At 38.7% G+C, this 18,879-nt stretch overlaps 1 protein-coding gene across 1 annotated transcript in view; it reads left to right on the top strand.

The window, feature by feature from the left end:
• ZFAND3 (zinc finger AN1-type containing 3) overlaps positions 1–18,879 on the top strand; it is a 335,397-nt gene that overhangs the window by 108,817 nt on the left and 207,701 nt on the right. The window contains exon 2 of the mRNA XM_044250372.1: positions 2,730–2,770. Coding sequence (XP_044106307.1) covers positions 2,730–2,770 — 41 coding nt within the window. The remainder of the gene's footprint in view (positions 1–2,729; positions 2,771–18,879) is intronic.

Raw genomic sequence — 18,879 nt, forward strand, 5'->3', positions numbered from 1 at the left:
AAGTGGAATGGATGTCACTTAGTAAGATTTAGGTATAGTGGATATTTTAAATAAATTCTCTGAAAGGAGGGAAGGATGGTGGCCCAGTCGGTTGAGTGTCTGCCTTTGGCTCAGGTCATGATCCCAGAGTCCTGGGATCCAGCCCCACATCGGTCTCCTTGCTCAGCGGGAAGCCTGCTTCTCCTTCTCCCTCTGCCACTCCCCCTTCTTGGGCTCTCTTCTCTTCCAAATAAATAAATAAAATCTTAAAAAAAAATTCTCTGGGGCACTTGGGTGGCTCAGTCATTGGGCATTTGCTTTCTGCTTGGGTCCTGGTCCTGGAGTCCTGGGATTGAGCCTCACATCGGGCTCCCTGCCCATTGGGCGCCTGCTTCTCCCTTTCCCAGTCCCCCCTGCCCCCTCACTGCCTGTCCCACCCCCTCCCCGCCTGTGTTCCCTCTCTCTCTGTGTCTCTCTCTGTCAAATAAATAAATAAAATCTTTAAAAAAAATAATAAAATTCTCTAAAGGGAGAGAAGGGGTTACAGAGAAAAATGTAACCCCCCCCTTTTTTCCCCTTACCAGCTTTGTGAAACACAGATGATAAAACTGTTGCTGTGCTGAGCTGCCCTCATTGGTTCTCTGCACACTTTCCATGATTCCTGCAGGATAATGGGAAACATCAAAAGTGCTAAACAAGTTATCTCTTGCTCTCTGTGCTACTGCATGGACAAAAGATAGGGACCACATCTGGAAGAGGTTTGCTTTCCTGGGATTTCTAGTAAAGAAATTCCTTCATCCTCAGTTTTCTTTCATTTGGAACTAAAATACTTGGCAGGTCTAAGGTTGCTTCCCTATGTGTATGTATATTTGGAGAGGAGGGCAGGGATTGGGCTTCCTCCTGATGAGAGCTTTTGCTTTCTCAGGGAGCTTACTTCATCAGTGTACATTAAATCTTTGCTTGTGGGACCATATTCCTAAATTACCAGAGTGCTGACTCAGGATTTATGTGTACCCTTCAGCTTCTTTATTGGGGGCAGAGGCCCTAGTTTGTCATGCTGAAAAGAAGTCAGGCTTTGGAGTTGGCAGACCAGGTTCATCCACATACTTTTTCTTTAATCTTTGGCAAATTATATACCCTCTGGAAGCCTCTTTTTCCTCATTTGTTAAAATGGAGTTGAAGGCATCTGGTGTGCTTACCACAGAGTAGCCATGAAATAAATAAATTTTTACCAATATAATAACATCTTTTCATCTTAATACTCAGAATTTCCTTATTGCCTTTGATGTCTTTGTATTAAGCAGAGTCCTAAAGAAAGATTCACTTGTTAACATAGCATCTCTTTTGGGGAAGGAGAAACAGTGGATCCCTACCTCCTACCCACCTCCCCAGTTTTGTCTCTGTGACAGTTACTTGCCATTAGGTCTTGGATTCCAGTACATTGGAAAACAACCATAACCATCAGGGAATACTTTTGAGGGAGGCTTTCATTAATTGTAGAATTTACTAGGGAGGACAGAAGAAAGTTGGCTTAATGTGTATAGGAGTATCTCTGGGCAAAGACTGAGATACTGGGAAGGGAGTTGCTGAGGAATTAAGCTGTGAATAGGTCAGTTTATCCAATATAGAGTATTCTGGGTTTGGGGAATAAAGCTGTAGGAATGTGTCCACTTGGAACAGGATCAAGAAGGGAAACAGCAACGAGAAGAACTTAATAGACAAGTTATTGATTGCCCACTGTGTTGTGCCTGTGCTGCTTTGTAGTATCAGGTGCTGTGTTATGCTATGAACAAAGGATGGCATTTGGCCAAGGTCATGTATTTCCTCTTTAGTTCCCCAGCTCTGTGACCTTGGGCAAGCTGCTTGCCTGTCAAGTGGAGATAAGACTGTCCTCTTATTTCCCGAGATCCTTCAATTTAATAACACCTGGGAGGAGGTGGTAGGAACATTTCCTCATTAATTTAGTCCTCATTTGTAACCAGTTGTATGATGTTTCCTGGTTGTAGAAATTTTAATGTGATTTTAAAAAAAAGTGCATTTTAGAAGCAAAGCAGTATAGTGATACCCATCTCATGGATGGCGGAAAGATTAATAAGATAATGTATGTTAAGTGCCCATCAGAGTTAGTATTCAGTGAATTGTAGCTATTATTAACAGATCAAAGGACATGAAAAATAATTTGATTGGGAACCTCTGAAGAAAGAATTTTAAACAACAGGCTCAAAATGTGACCAGGATCTGAAATAGGACTAGAATGAAGGGAAAGAAGATGACATAAAAATTCAAATAATGTTAGGGAGATAAATGAGGGTGTATCTGAGTAGAAAGTTTTTACTCCTTTACAGACAAAATTTTCCTTGTTTGTGGTGATACCTTCACTTGTGGTGTATGTTCCATTGTGAACAGAGAGAATGTGGTAATCTTGTGGGACAAGATGACTCCTGTGTCATCTGGGCATGTTAGAGTAATTCTGATCTCGATGCTTTGCAATTTCTGAATTTTACTCATCACAAAAAATAAAGCATTGTTTGATGCACTGATAACAAAGTGTGTGTTAGTTTTTGTTGTTCTGTTTGTTTTCATTTTCTTGTGGGAGTGGGTGGCTGGTTAGGGACTTAATTAGCATTAGTTTTTAGCTAATCCCCTGACCAGGAGATTTCTTGCTTAATTTCAAACATCTTTATGTTTTCATTAGAGTAATACTGAATTTTTAGCTCTTCTTTCTTTTTTTTCTTTTTTTTTTGCCCCAGGTCCAGCAAGACTATGAATCTCTGTTCCAAATGCTTTGCTGGTAAGTGCAGAAAAAGGGTTTTTAATTTGTTTTAGTTTTCCTTCTTTTAATTGTTTTTAAGATGATCTGAGTTATTTGGCCTTCCTTTGTGTTTATGCATGGGGTTTTGTTTCCTTTGCATATATGTGAAAGTAGTTCTCTTTACCAAGTACTTCATATATTTCCCTAGGACAATTGAAACAGCCTTCCCTGAGTGAAATAAAATTGTCTGTGTACTTGCACCCAACAGACTTTAATAATGTACAGTGGTGGGCATATAGCAAAACTATAAAAACTTATGTTGTAGTAGGATAGCAACATGTTTATCTCTGATTTTGACTTGAAATATTAGTAGTGAATATTGCTTTTACCAATGAGAATACAAGAGAGAGGATATTTTCATGTTGGAGTCAGGAAGAGAATCATGTTGAATTAGCCCTAGAATCCAGTCCCTTGTTGAAATTGCGTTGGCTAAATCACTTAATCTCTTTGGACCTTAGAGTCATCATTTGTAACATGAAGGGCTTGGGCTTGATGTTTGTCAAGGGCCTTTTCCACCCCCCAAAATGCTGATTGGTTGACTCCATTAACTATGACTCCTTCATGAACTTAAACCTTCATTTTTAAAAAAAGAATTTTATATCTAATGATTTCATATGAAATAACTAAGTCTTTAATGAGATAGTTTAATCTTCCTTTTCTAGTCATTTTGTCAAAGATAAAGCTGGATGCAGGACAGATTTTGATCAGGAATGTATAGCAATAGGGCAGAGTTCAGTTGGAACTGAACACAACTTCAGTTTGTGCAGAGGTGCCTGTGCATTTTAAATGGAGAATGAGGGAGAATGGAGAATGAGCTAGCTAGTTGCTAGCTTGGCTCAGTAGAGTCAGGGAAGTAAAGAATTATAAAGGGTTTGTCAGTGTAAGTGATGACTAGGTTGGTTGTGTCTGCCAGCTGATGTCCTGGAAGTTTAGATTCTATTCTACTGAGACTGAGAGACTGAGGCCCTACCATTCTTTTTTTTTTTTTTTTAAATAATTTTTAAAATAAACATAGACCCTACCATTCTTGATGGTTAGATTTTAAAAGAATGGCTTTCATGTCCTTGAGATAGGGATTCCTGAGATTTAGGAGTTGCATGTGTATCTCAAAGGGACAGAGGAAGGATTCACAGTTGCAAATAGTAAGTGGTCTAAGATAGGGTGGTCAGAGGCTTGTAGACAGGTGTTACAGCTAGAAAAACTTTTAAATCTTTGGTATCCTTGAGCTTTCTCAGGCAGGCACTTTAAGAGGGGCTAAGGTCATCCTGGGGATGGGGCCTTTAGTTGTTAGAAAATATGTTGGTGTTTGTTTAAATATTTAATGTTTGGGGGAGGCCTAGATGAAACCATTTGTGTTGAGTCTGTAGTTTTTATAGTTTTTATAGGTCACGGTTGAGTCCTAGTTGAGAAGAGGGTTCAGAAGAGCCTATAGCTTGAGATTGGTTAAGGAGAGACTCTGTTAGATTTCACCTTCTCTTCATTAGGCTACTTGGGCAAGAAAATAACCATAGTTAGGCTTTAGTCCTTTACGTTTATGCTTAAATTAGGGGATAGTTGGGAGGGAATTGGGGGAGTTGGGAAAGGTGGCAGTTTGTATCTGTTATAAGTTTGGAATTTGTCAAACACTTTGGGTCTTTAAAAGGAAAAAAATATTGGTAAGTTTGGTTTTTATCCAACTTTTAACAGTATGTCTGCCATTAAGTGAGCATATTGTACTTTTTTACTCTGCATGTCTACAATTACACATATATGAAGAAATGTTTCCTTACTGATGAGGGTTTAAGTTTTATAGTAAAGATGAAAATAGCAGTGAGACAAAATGTGTATTAGATTGATGACCATCTCCATATAGAGCTAGCTTCCCCTTATAATTCAGTAAGTGTGGCTTTAGGACAAAGCCAGGCACCTTTGAATAAAGGGGCTCACATCAAATACTCAAAGAATCATCTTGTGTCCCTGACTAAATACAAAATTTTAAAAATTTCCATGAAGGCAGTTCAGCTGTGTTCTTTGCATTTCCTTGTACTTGTAGGGTATGAAATGAGGAACTCATGAGGATGAAAGGTACTGCATAGGGAATGTAGTCAGTGATACTGTAATACCATTATATGGTGACAGATGGTAGCTACACTTGTGGTGAGCACAGTATAACATACAGACTTGACTAATTCCTGTGTTTTACACCTGAAACTAATGTAACATTTTGTGTCGACTAGACTTCAGTTAAAAAAAAAAATGAATACTTTTAATATGCATTAATACATCAGTTTACAGAAGGGGACAAAATTAGAGGAACTAAAGTATAAGAGCTCTCTTGTCAGTTGGAGGTTAATGAAAAATACAGATAAAGATTTTTTAAATTATAAGCTACTGGTGTAGTTATTTCATTTTCTGAAAATTAATTTTTTAAAAAAGAGTATTTATTTGAGAGAGTAAGTGAGCAAGCGAGCGTGAGAGAGAACACACCAGCAGGGGGAGCAGCAGAGGCAGAGGGAGAAGCAGGCTCCAGGCTGAGCAGGGAGCCCCGTGTGGACCTGGGGCTGGTCCTGGGATCATGGCCTGAGCAGAAGGCACCCCTGAAAATTACTTTGAATGTAACTTTTAAAATATATGTATTTGTTGGAAGATAGTTAAGTTTATTTTTATTACATGGTTACTTGTGCTTTTGTTTCATTATTGGTAAAGAATGTTAAAATAAATAAAAGATACATGTCATATAAGAAACACATTCTAACATGACTCTAGAATTAGGTGATACTTAGTTTTGTAAGATTCTGTTTTCACATACTTAGTCAAAAGAGTAATCTTAGATGCTGGTTTCTGATACTTTGGAGAGAAAATAAAACTTTTTTTTTTAAAGATTTTATTTATTTGGCACAGAGACACAGAGGAGAGAGGGAACTCAAGCAGGGGGAGTGGGAGAGGGAGAAGCAGGCTTCCTGCTGAGCAGGGAGCCCAGTGCAGGGCTCAATCCCAGAACCCTGGGATCGTGACCTGAGCTGAAGGCAGAGGCTTAACCCTCTGAGCCACCCAGGCACCCCTCATGTTTACTTCTGTTATTTCTCAGTATTGTCATATATTTATTGTTTTAGTTCAAAATGGACGTTGGAGAGGCTTTAAGTGTTTGAAATGGCCATTAGTCAAGGAGGATTTCATTTTCCTCATTGCTGAATACTTTGTATCTAATTTGAAAATTATCAGTCTTGTTCATTGCTGTCAAATTCTCTACCTAAATCAGAAATTATTACTGAATAATATAGCTTATGCTCTTAACAGGAATTTATTTATAATTATATTTATTTATCATTATTAATATATTATATTTTATTAATTTATAATTATAATGATTTATTTATAACAAGAATTTATGCTCTTAGCATGCCATTAGTTTATTTGGGATCTTTATTTTCCCTTTCAAAAATAATATAAGGATATCAGCTAAATGCTGATTGACAAGACTACAGAGCAGTATCTGTGGTATCTTGTTTTTAATTAGACTATACATAATTTTTATTTTTATTGAAGTATAGTTGACACACAATGTTACATTAGTTTCAGGTATGCAGCACAGTAATTCGACAAGTCTGTATGTTATACTGTGCTCACCATAACTGTCATCTGTCACCATACAGTATCATTGTCAATATTACAGTATCATTGACTGTATTCCTTCCATCTGTGTGATTTATTTCATACCTGGAAGCCTATATGTCCCACTTTCCTTTAATTATTTTGCTCATACACCTCCTTTTCCTCTGGCATCCAGTAGTGTGTTCTCTGTATTTTTGGCTCTGTTTCTGCTTTTCTCTTTACTTTGCTTTTTAGATTCCACATAATAAGTGAAATCATGCAGTAGTTTTTTAAAGAACATGTACAAAGCTATATATTTATATAAAATAATATGGCATATCTATGTACATGGCTGGCACTGAGGAAACTATACAAGGATGTTCCACATTTCCTTCTTCCCACATGGACTTTAGATTAAGGAAGACAGCATGAGGAAATGGAGCAAGAAACAGAAAAATTATATGCAGGTGACAGTGAAGGAATCTGGGGGCCAGGGAATCTGGGAATTCTGCTGTTTGCATTCCTTCCTCACTAACTTTTCCTCCATCCAGTCTGAGTGATAGCCTGACAAGTGAATGACCAGTCAGGGAAAAAAGTATAGACACCTGCCGTCACCCTGCATACGCATCAGCAAGTTCATGGTTGTTCTCATTTGGCCAAATGTTTGGCGTATCAGAATTTGTGAGATGAGACGGCAAAAGAGGATTATAGAATCTTGCCCTCCTCCTGTTCTACTCTGGTCCTCTTCTATCCTAATTAGCAGTGGGATTCAGGCCAAGCTAGTGATAAGTATACTGAAGGTGCTGGCCACCAACACCCCTTTCCTCCACCTGTGCACAGATTTATTATTGCTCCTTCTCCTTCTCATCTCATTGGACTAATGTTACTGAGCTGTAGGAAAGCAGAGATTTCTCAGTGCTCTTTTCTCTCTCCCTGACTACTTCCCCACCCCCACCAAAGGTGAATCATTGCCTAAGAAAGAAACTTTTGCTTCAGCCCTGCCTTAGTACCAAGGCCTGGAGGTTGGCTTTGTTTGTCCTTTTACTTCTGGTCTCCTTAACAATACATCTGGCATCTATCTGAAATGTGGGATTTTACCACATGAATGTGACTGAGCATGTGTCCTCAGGCCCATAGCTTTTTAGCAGCAAAGGCCAGGAAAGTGGGTGGGGGCAAGATGCTTCCATGGAAGCTAGCTTCTTAAGCTTTTCCCTTAAGCTTCCTTTCCTTTTCTTAAGACCATGATACTTGTGAGGCCCTCTTGCCTGAATTTATAAACCCCGAATCTCAGCTTCATCTCGCTCCATGTATTTGTAAAATGGTTCCCATCTGTAGGCTCACCCATCGGCCTTCCTTCTTAGTTGTACAATGAATACCATAGATTTTTTTTTTTTCAGCTGGCAGTTGTATGATTGTTAAATTAGAATCAATCTTACCTATATTCAGCTCTTTTACAGATGAGGAAATAGACAGCCACAGAAGTTAAAAGGCTTGACCAAGGTTACACGTCAGTTCTGCTGAGAAAGAGTGCAACTAGAACCCAGATATCTTGACTCCAAACCCAGTGCTCTTTCCACTATCTCGTGATACTTGGAAAAGCAACACGCCAGAAGAGAAAGAGAAGGTGCCCATTTCACGTAAATAATGTTCTCTAGTCTTTATGTTATTTAAGAACCAGGGTAAACTGTCAAGAGATACTCACTGAGTAAGGGAGGTTAAGTGAACATTTAGTTTTAGGCAAGCAATCAGTTTTTCTTTTTGAGGATTTTCTAAACCTGCCATAATGGAAACACAAAGCAATAGCAGCCTAAGGGAGAAAAACACTTAGAAGCACAGAAAACAGATCTCATTCAATCTTTTTGCCTTATCCCAAGTATGTCAGGTTAGCCTCCAGATGTAAATCTGCCATATTATTCCCAAGGTTTAGCTTACCAGTTTTGGGATACTCTCTAATCACATCTATCCTTTTGCAAACAAAAGAATGTTTGCAACATTATCCAATCATAGTCTCTTATTTCTGACCCCTACCTGGGCTATAGTGAGGATGTAGAAGTCTCAGTTTAACCAAAGAAATGAACTCAGCCTTTTTTCAACCCACATCTCTCTTCAGCAGCATACAGCAGAATTGCAGTCATTTCTGGCTAGCAAGGTGAGAAGATCTAATGAAGCATTCATTCCATCCTTCCCTATGATAAATAAAAGTCCAGTGGGTGAGGAAGGGGAGAGAAGGGGGGCCCAGCTTACCCCACAGTTTGCTGGTGACAGATCCTGTGAGATGGGGATGTGATCACCAGTTACCAGGTTCTTGTCTGGTCCTGTACTTGGGATTGTTTATTCTTCATCTTGTCTTTGGCCGTGTTGTAGTCTCTTGAGTCAAAATATGTTTGCCTTTTCTGGAATCTGTGCATGAGGAAGTCAGAACCTCCAGGCTTTTGTCTTAGGCTTGGATATTTGGCCTTTAGCTTTGCCTCTTTGGCTCTCAGTAAGAATAGCTTATTTCTCCTCTGTGTCCTGCATCTCTTCACCAGTTTCCTCTGCAAGATTCTCCTCTTCTTGTTTCTGGGACTTCTTGGGACCAGGCCTGTGGAGGTAGGAGGCTTGGGAAGTCAACCAGAGAAGGGAAGGGGAAGGGGAAGGGGAAATGGGGACAACCACTGCTTTGACTGCTGTCAACTAGGGTTGCTCAGTTAAAATGGTGGCCCTTGCCTCATACTTCTTTCTTCCTTGCTTCTTAAAATCTAATTTATTATTTATTTATTTATTTGAGAGCCAGAGCGGGAGAGCACAAGCCAGGGGGAGAGAGAAAAGCAGGCTCCCCACTGATTAGGGATCCCACCCTGAGCCAAAGGCAGATACTTAACTGGCTGAGCCACCCAGGCACCCTGACTCTGACTTAATTTCACTTAGCACAATATCCTTTAGGTCTACCCATATTGTCGCAGATGGTGAGATCTTGTTCTTTTTCTATGGCTGAGTAATAATCCATTGTGTATGTATACCACATCTTATTTATCCATTCAGCTATTGCCAGACACTTAGGTTGCTACCATATCTTGACATTGTAAATAATGCAGTAAAGATGGGGTGCATATATCTTTTTGAATTAGTATTTTAGTTTTGTTTGGGTAAATACCCATAACTAACATATATAACATAATTTATATATATCTAGTTGCATGGGATAAAGCTGAAAGAGAAGGTACATGAGAAATTTAATTTTGGCAGTTGGGGAGATTTGGGGGAATTTTTCAATTAGCAATAATCGTGCCTCGGATAAACCTCCTTGGCTACGATTGATTTGGGGGAATTTTTAATTAATTTTGTTTATATCTGTGTTAAACTTTTATTAATGTAATTATAAATAATATTATAGATATTTTAAAAGGTAAGTACGTTCTTACATCAGACATGTTCCATAAGTGGTTAATTTCTTTTTGAAATGAGCAAACAAGAATTGGCCATAGGTTACAGCACTGGGAATCTAAATGTTGACATCCAAGTTCAGTGATAGAACAATGCAGGGTATAGGGTGGAATGTAGATAAACCAAGATGCAAACATTTCTCTTCAAGTTGACTTGTTTTTCATGGTAATTTCCAGAGCAGGGTAACAAATTCCTGTTTCATAGGAAGTAAATTAAAACATTTCCTCATGAACCTGTAGCTCTTCTGTTTGGAGTTCCATTCTGATCTCTTTTCTGCTTCTGTTCCATGATAGAAGTTCAGAGTATAAATGGCCTGATATACCAGTCCCTTTTAGAAGCAAATAAAAGAGTTTTAGGTTACAGCTGAGTTTTGAGGTTCTGTAGTAAGAGGAATAGAGTGAATCTGAAAATTTTAAGCACTTCTTGTTACGCGTGTTTTCTTCTCGAAGTTGTGGGAACTCTGTACCCATCACTAAAACAGTATAAAACAAACTACCATCTCTAGTGTGTCATTTTATAACATGGTGAGGTTGGGGCAAGATACTAGAATTTGAATGCTTGTCTTAACCTTGATTTTTTTTTTTTAAGATTTTATTTATTTATTTGACAGACGGAGATCACAAGTAGGCAGAGAGGCAGGCAGAGGGGGGGCGGGGGTGTGTGTGTGAAGCAGGCTCCCTGCTGAGCAGAGAGCCCGATGCCGGGCTCGAACCCAGGACCCTGGGATCATGACCTGAGCCGAAGGCAGAGGCTTAACCCACTGAGCCACCCAGGCACCCCTTAACCTTGATTTTTCAAATCACCTTTTCCAGAAGAAAGGTGGCTGCTGATCTTAAGATGAGGCATGTGAATAGGGTGTTTCTGTCTTTGTGGTTTTGTTGACTTGCTTACTGTCCTATATGCTGATTTCTTAAAAACAAAATCTAAAAAAGATTTTTCTCAGATATAATATATACATTGATCCCATTGGTTAATAAGAGGCAGTTCAGCTTATTGAATTCTCTCAGCCAGTGTGTGTCCATTGGTGGGTATCTGGTATGGGTGTCTGAAATTCAGTATATTACAGAAAATGATATAATAAACATCCACAAGTCAGACCAGAATTGACAAATACTAACAGTTTTTTGTCCTTTTTGTTTTTTTTAATAAGATTTTTTCTGTCTGTCTATTTATTTAAATTTTATCTAGTTATCTGAGAAAGAGACAGTGAGAGCGCATGAGCGAGGGAGAAGGTCAGGGGATGAAGCAGACTCCCTGTGGAACTAGGAGCCTGATGTGGGACTCCATCCCGGGACTCTGGGATCATGAACCGTGCTGAAGGCAGTTGCTCAACCAACTGAGCCACCCAGGCGCCCCTATTTTATTTATTTTTTAAAAAATTTTTATTTATTTATTTGTCAGAGAGAGAGAAAGAGGGCAAACGTGGAGCAGCGGGCAGAGGGAGAGGGAGAAGCGGGCTCCCTGTGAAGTAAGGAGCCTGATTCGGGACTCATGACCTGAGCCGAAGGCATCAGACGCTTAACCAACTGAGCCACCCAGCTGTCCCCATATTTTATTCTTTTTTAAAGATTTATTTATTTTTAGAGAGAGTGTATATGAGTTGGGGGAAGGCATATGGGGAGAGAGAATTTCAAGCAGACTCCCTGCTGCGTAGGGAGCCTAATATGGGGCTCCATCTCACAACCTTGAGTTCATGATCTGAGCCAAAACCAAGAGTTGGATGCTCAACCCACTGAGCCACCTAAGTGCCCTGTTCTAGAACATATTTTAAAAGGGAACTAAATCTCTTAGTTTTCTTCTACCCCAATTATTTTTTCCATCTTACAAAGAATCACTCTTCTTAATTTTGCATTTATACTTTTTAAAAGAATGGGTGCTTATATAAACAGAATATGATTCTGTTTAATTTTTTTAATTTTTTATTTTTTAAAAGATTTTATTTATTTGTCAGAGAGAGAGGGAGAGAGAGTGAGCACAGGCAGACAGAGAGGCAGGCAGAGGCAGAGGGAGAAGCAGGCTCCCTGCCGAGCAAGGAGCCCGATGTGGGACTCGATCCCAGGACGCTGGGATCATGACCTGAGCCGAAGGCAGCTGCTTAATCAACTGAGCCACCCAGGCGTCCCTATGATTCTGTTTTTAAAAATATATAAGTCATATGTTGCCCTAGTCCTGCTACGACTTTTTTTTTTTTTTTAAAGATTTTATTTATGTGTTTGACAGAGATCACAAGTAGGCAGAGAGGCAGGCAGAGAGAGAGGAGGGGAAGCAGGCTCCCTGCTGAGCAGAGAGCCCCATGTGGGGCTCGATCCCAGGACCCTGGGATCATGATCTGAGCCGAAGGCAGAGGCCCCAACCCACTGAGCCACCCAGGCACCCCTGGTTTATAATATTGTTTTAAAATCAGTATCCTGATTTACCCTGAACAGTCTCAGTTTAGAGTGTTTATGACAGTGAAACTAATAACACCTCTTTGAACCCTTCAAAATGTTTGGTTGATAAATTATTTGGTTTATCAACCAAAACATTTGGTTACCTTCATTATACCATGGTCACCTTCATTATACCATGCTCTAGTCCTCTCTTGATGGACATAGAAGTTTCTTTCAATCATTTTTTTTTTTTTTTTTAAAGGATTTTATTTGACAGATATTTGACAGAAAGAGACACAGCAAGAGAGGGAACAGAAGCAGAGGAGTGGGAGAGGGAGAAGCAGGCTTCCTGCTGAGCTGGGGAGCCCGATTTAGGGCTTGATCCCAGGACCCTGGAATCATGACCTGAGCCAAAGGCAGACGCTTAAGGACTGAGCCACCCAGGCACCCCTCAATCATTCTTTTAATACCACAGTTGCAACCCTAAGTTTTCTGTTTGTTTTTTTAAACTTGTTTGAATATGTTAAGACTGTTTCTTTGTTAGAAACCCTATTCTTCATGGTTTGCCTTCCTTGCTCTCAAATGAAAGCAAGACAAAGGGCAGCAGGTCCTTAACTGATTAGCAAAGCTGAACTCTGGCAGCCCTCTCTGACCTCTTAGTCTATAGCAGTTTGCTGTCTCACTAATAAGCATTCTTAAATTGTATGGTTAATTATTATGCAAGTCAAGATAAATGAAGCAGTGTGTTGAAGATGATGTTGTCATGGAAATTATGTCAAAAATAATTGTTGCATTTCTAATGGGACACACAGTGCTCAGTGCTCTAAGTAGCAGACAGGTAGCTTCTTTTAGGCCTTGAGTAGAAAAATTGTCACTGTGTGTCAGTATTTTAGGAGAAATGGAAGAATTTAATAGTTATTGAGTATTTGGCTTTTTTTTTTTTTAAAGATGTTATTTATTTGACAGAGGATACAAGCATGGGGAACAGCAGAGGGAGAGAGAGAGAAGCAGACTCCCCACCAAGCAGGGAGCCCACTTTGGGGCTCAATCCCAAGACCCTGGAATCATAACCTGAGCCAAAAGCAGATGGTTAACTGATTGAGCCACCCAGGTGCCCCAGTTAATTGAATTTTTAAGATAGTTTGGCTCTGTCATTTGACTTTATTTCTGTCCATGTCCTGGTCTAAAGCTGTGTTCTTCATATGGTGCATAGGATTATCCATTGCATAGAGAGAAAATATTAGGATTTCTGCCTGTATACTTGTATCATGCTATATATATATTGTTGATTTTTATAATGTATATATAATCTTATTGGTATTAGATTCCTAGGGCTGCCATAACAAATTACCCCAGACTGGGTGGATTAAGACAACAGAAGTTTATTCTCTTACAGTTCTGAAGGGCAGAAGTTTGGAATCAAGGTGTCAGCAGTCAGGCTTGGTTTCTTTTGGAGGCTCTATGAGGAAATCCTTTCTGTGCTTCTTGCTTCTGGTTCCTGCCAGCAATTCTTGGCATTTCTTGGCTTGTACACACATTACTCCAATGTCTGCCTTCATCTCCACGTGGCTTTCTCTCCCATATCTGTCTTTTGGATTTAGTGCCCCCACTTGTGAAGGATGATTTTATTTTGAAACTCGTAATTGCATTTGCAGAGGTGTTTTTAACAGATAAGATTACATTCACAGGTTTTAGAGAGCTATATAGTATATATATATATATTTTTTTTGGTGAGGCATCTGGGGATGGGCCACACCATCTAGTCCGCTGCAGGAATGTCTAACTATTTTTAAAACAAATAGACATGTAAGAGGTGTGTGCTCAGATTTTATACTGATGCTATACCTCTATCAAAAGAAGCTTGGAGAGACTCCTGGTTCTGATATCTGCTTGGGTTAGATGTGGTTGACCCCTTCATATACTAAGCAGTAAGCCTTGATGATATACAAAGCTGCATAAGAGTTCACTGTTCATATTGGTAGGCTATGCAAATGAAATGATAGGTAGGTTTATGGACTTCTTTTACGTTTGGCAGGAACATTGATGACTATTAGGTAGACTCAGGAAAGCACCATGAGACTATTTTTGTGCTTCTTTGAACTTGACTCCACTATGCTACAGATAACAGTAATTCTTAATCTGACTCTTCGAGTGAGAGGGTTATGGTGAGGCTGATTTTTGATACTTTCTGGTTGTAACCTCCATGCACTTAAACTTAGTCCACAGTAGGGGTGGTGGTAAAATGATAGGGCATTATTTGCAGGCCCTATATATATGTATACCTAAAGTATGATTTTTTAAAAATATTATTTTATTTATTTGACAGAGAGAGAGAGAGAGAGAGGGAGAGAAAACAAGAGCACACAAGCAAGAGGGAAGGGGCCAAGCCCTCTAAGCAGGGAGCCTGGCCCAGGACTTCATCCCAGGACCCTGGGATCATGACCTGAGCCAAAGGCTTACACTTAACCAACCGAGCCACCCAGGCGCACTACATAAAATATGATTTTTAACAATACAAAATACTGTATCATTTAGAAGCCCCACTGCTCAGCTGGTTCTTAGTGTGTGAAGTAGAACTTAACTGTGTGTTAACAATTTTAATATTACCAAAGGTTTGTTTTAAATTTCTTAAATTTACTCTTAGACTAAATACTGGTTAGAGTGAAGAAAAAGGTACTTTAACTCAGTGCTTCTGGTTTGAAGAAAAATAACAAGGGTACATATTAAAAGGGGAATGCTTTAAAAAAAGGATACTTAAAATAGAAGTAGCATAAGGATTACTGTTGGTGAAATAGGATGGTGAAAGGGCACAGACAATTATATATATGTTTTCAAAAAGGCAATAAAATCTTGAGATGAAGTAATTGTAATAGTAAGATTTCTGTATTTCTTTTATCTAATAAAGCCATTTTGCACAATATTATGTGATTTGATCCTCACAACTTTAGTGATTTTGTATCTCCATATTACACATAAGGAAACTGCTGTTCAAATGGATTAAATAATTTTCCCAAGTATTTTTTATTAAAGATTATATATATATATATATATATATTTTTTTTTTTTTTTTTTTTTTTTTTTTTTTGAGAGAGAGTGAGAGCATGAGCCAAGGGCAGAGGGTGAGGGAGAAGCAGACTCCCTGCTAAGCAGCGCAGACACGATCCCAGGATCCTGGGATCATGACCTGAGCCGAAGGCAGACGTTTAACCAACTGAGCAACCCGGCGCCCCACTGAGTTTAAATAAATCTTTTTTTTTCCTCTTAAGATTTTATTTATTTATTTGACAGAGAGAGAGAGATCACAAGTAGGCAGAGGCAGGCAGAGTTGGCAGTGGGGGGTGGGGAGTAGGCTCCCCGCTGAGCAGAGAACCTGATACGGGGCTGGATCCCAGGACCCTGGGATCATGACCTGAGCTGAAGGCAGAGGCTTTAACCCACTGAGCCACCCAGGTGCCCCTGAGATTAAATAAATCTTAAAGCAAGGAACTGAGATTAGATTTATGTATTTAGATGTTCATTTTAATCTATGCTGGCTGTTAAATTTTGTTAGGAGTGAAAGTGGGACGTTTAGATGGGATCCTACTGTAAACGACCCTGTGAGGAGGTAACAGCAGTATTGTTTGCATTTGTGTGTAGGTTAAGGGCATACATAGACTTTTCCTGTTCTCTTTTCTTCTAGTTCAGTTGTAGTTTGTCTCTGGATCTCAAGGGAAAAATCAGAGAAACAGTGCTGGAAGCTTCACAGAGTATCTAATTTGGGAAAAGGTGTGCATGTGTGGTGGGAAAAGAGGGGTTGTCTAATGCATTCTCTATTTTGGTGGTGAGATCTTCATTTTGTAACATCTTTCTTGGTCTTGTTCATATAACTTAGCTCATTAACCTTGCTCTCTGTACTGCATAGTGAAGCACTATTTCTAATTTAGTCTCCTGTGTTTAGCTTCTCAGAAGATTTTTAAAAAAATGTTTGGAGGTGTGATTTAATTGTAAGGCTGTTATCACATTGTCAGTATGAAAGCAAATATGAGTTTCATATTTAGATAGGGCAGCCTGCAGGTTTCATTTTTTAAACCTTCTTAGTAATTTCATTCTTTCATACATGTATGCATAATAGTGTTGGAAAAAAGTCTGGTTTTGTTGTATCCATACTTAGCAATTTGGTTGAGTTACAGAAAAGCCTGTCCTCTGCCTTGTGTATTTGCTCATTTGGAAACCTTGTTTAGTTTATAGAGACACTAGTGATTTGTTCCCCAGCCTCCCTATGGGTTTTGTTCCATATTACAATGTAATTCCACTTCCCTGTCCCATACTCCTGGGCTGTTAATTTGTACATTTCAATGCAGTTTGTTTCATCGTGTGTTTTTGTAATCCAAACTGAATGTAACGAGCTGTGTGCTTTAGGGACCTGGCTTTGCCTTGCCAATTAGAAGAAAGTGGTTACTGAGAAAGAGTATGTTTTAAATAAAACATGGCACCTCTGAGTAGGACTGACACTCATTTGGGAGTAAAAGAGATGGTTTTAACTCTTGGACTAACAAAGAAGACTCATCACTAAAGATCAGCACTTTTTGGGGAAAGAAGGATAAAGATTTACCTCCATAAAATAATGGTTTTGTACATTTCCTCATAGACCAAATAAAATTTAAAAGTTTGTCATTTCATATCTACTTTTTTCTTCATGATCAAGACACGTGTTAGCAAAATTCTCTGAATTCCTGAATTTTGAACTGTTCATATTTAGGAAGGTGTGGGTGTATAAAACTGTAGCTGTGTTGGCCTATTTATTTTTCTAATACATGAAGCCAAGTTTTCAGTGTAGTAGAGAGCTCCGAAACGATACTTGAAAATGATGAGGAGAAGTATAAGATTTTCCCAAAGTGTGTGAATGTTATTTTATTTTCTGATGACAGTAGAATTTTGAGTCATCGAAGACTTAAAACTGTATTGTTTTAGTAGCACTTTCTTCCAGATTTAAAGGACAGATCCCTTTGTATAGATCTTCATAAGCTATTTACTTGTTTACTCCATAGGGAGACACCCTTCCTAAGAGGGTTCTAGTATTATCTTTGTATCTGTACTACGGGTAATGGACTTCTGTTTTTAGCTGTTTGAAACTCTAGAACTGAACACTGATACAAGGAAATCATGAAGTTCCTTGTGTTTTCTTGTTTTCTGTAAGACTTATTTTGAAGGAGAAAATAGGACTTTTTTAAAAGCTTTGAAATAAAGACACCAAGAAGAAAGTTATATAAAGACTTGGTAATGGCTTTAGAAACATTATAACATTTATTAATCTATATAAGCAAGGGAGAACAAGAGGAACACATTTCTGTGAAACAATTAAAAAGTATGTAGATGTGTCCTGTTTCAGAAAAGCTGTTCCTGGAGAAATGAACTTTGTATTAGAGGAAGCTAGTTTAATTAGACAAGTTAAACTTAACCTACACATTTCTGTCACTGTCCTATAAAAGTCATGCAAGCTGTATTGATGATTTGAAGAGATGGTCATAACAATATTATTAATGTTCCATGCCTCATTTTTGAAGACTAGCACCCATACTGATAATATTTGAAGCTCAAACAATTTTCTGAGTGAAGATAATTAAGGCTTAGATTCGCTGCTACCTTCTCCTTAACAGTAATGTGACCTGTTGCTGAACAGGCCAAGACTAGTAACTTTGAAAATACTCAGCATCTTTAGAAATCATTGAATTTGTCAGCTTGCCGTAAAATTCACTCATACGACTTAAGATCCAGTAGCTATTAATTTTCATACTTGAATCAAAAATTAATGTCAGAAAGACTCTTTTCAAAAAGTTTTTAAACACACGCCTTAGACTTCTAATGGCAGTCAAAAGCTAAATTAGATTGTGCATTTCTTCTGTGTCCATTCAGTTACTCGGTGTACATCATAAATGTTCTATAACACTGTTTTTAGAAAGTGTTGAAATGTTAAATTCCATTAATCATGTGATACTAAAAAATATGTTGAATACCTGATTGGAAGGAATTTTAGAGCCCTTTTTAAAAAAAAAAGATTATTTATTTGACAGAGAGAGCGAGCGAGCACATGAGAGGGGCAGGTCAGAGGGAGAAACAGACCCCCCACTGATCAGGGAGCCAGATGTGGGACTCCATCCTGGGACTCCAGGATCATGACTTGAACCAAGGACAGTTGCCTAACCAGCTGAGCCACCCAGGCGCCCTAGAGCCTTTTCTGTCCAAAACACTGGTGCTTATTCCAAATGTCTGCCGAATTAGTTTTAAAATAAAGTAATGTGGCAGGGGTAAAGTGCCTTGTTTTTTCACTTTTTGATATCTTTCAACTTCAGTTCCCTTTCTCCTTCCAGTGTAACTGTGCTATTTTAGTAATCTTGAAGATGGGACTAGAAAAACAATCTATAACAACATGGCAGTAGTACTTTCATTTGTGGGTACTTCTAAGATATTATATATGTTTTTACGTTACTGTCTGTTAATTCATTTGCTGATTAAATTTTGCAAAGTTGTTTATTCATTGTTGGTTAGAGTTGACAACCTGTGCACACATTTCTTTTAAGATGTATTGATTACAATCTTTTATTTAAAAATTTTTCTCAAGAGGCTTGGATAATAATGAGATTTTATTCCCATATAGCAATTAAAGGATCACTAAATGTCTTTTTACCCCTTAAGATTTTATTAATTTGTTTGACAGAGAGACAGCGAGAGCAGGAACACCAGTAGGGG

The sequence above is a fragment of the Neovison vison genome, chromosome 1, assembly GCF_020171115.1.
Source record: "Neovison vison isolate M4711 chromosome 1, ASM_NN_V1, whole genome shotgun sequence".
Lineage (NCBI taxonomy): Eukaryota > Metazoa > Chordata > Mammalia > Carnivora > Mustelidae > Neogale > Neogale vison.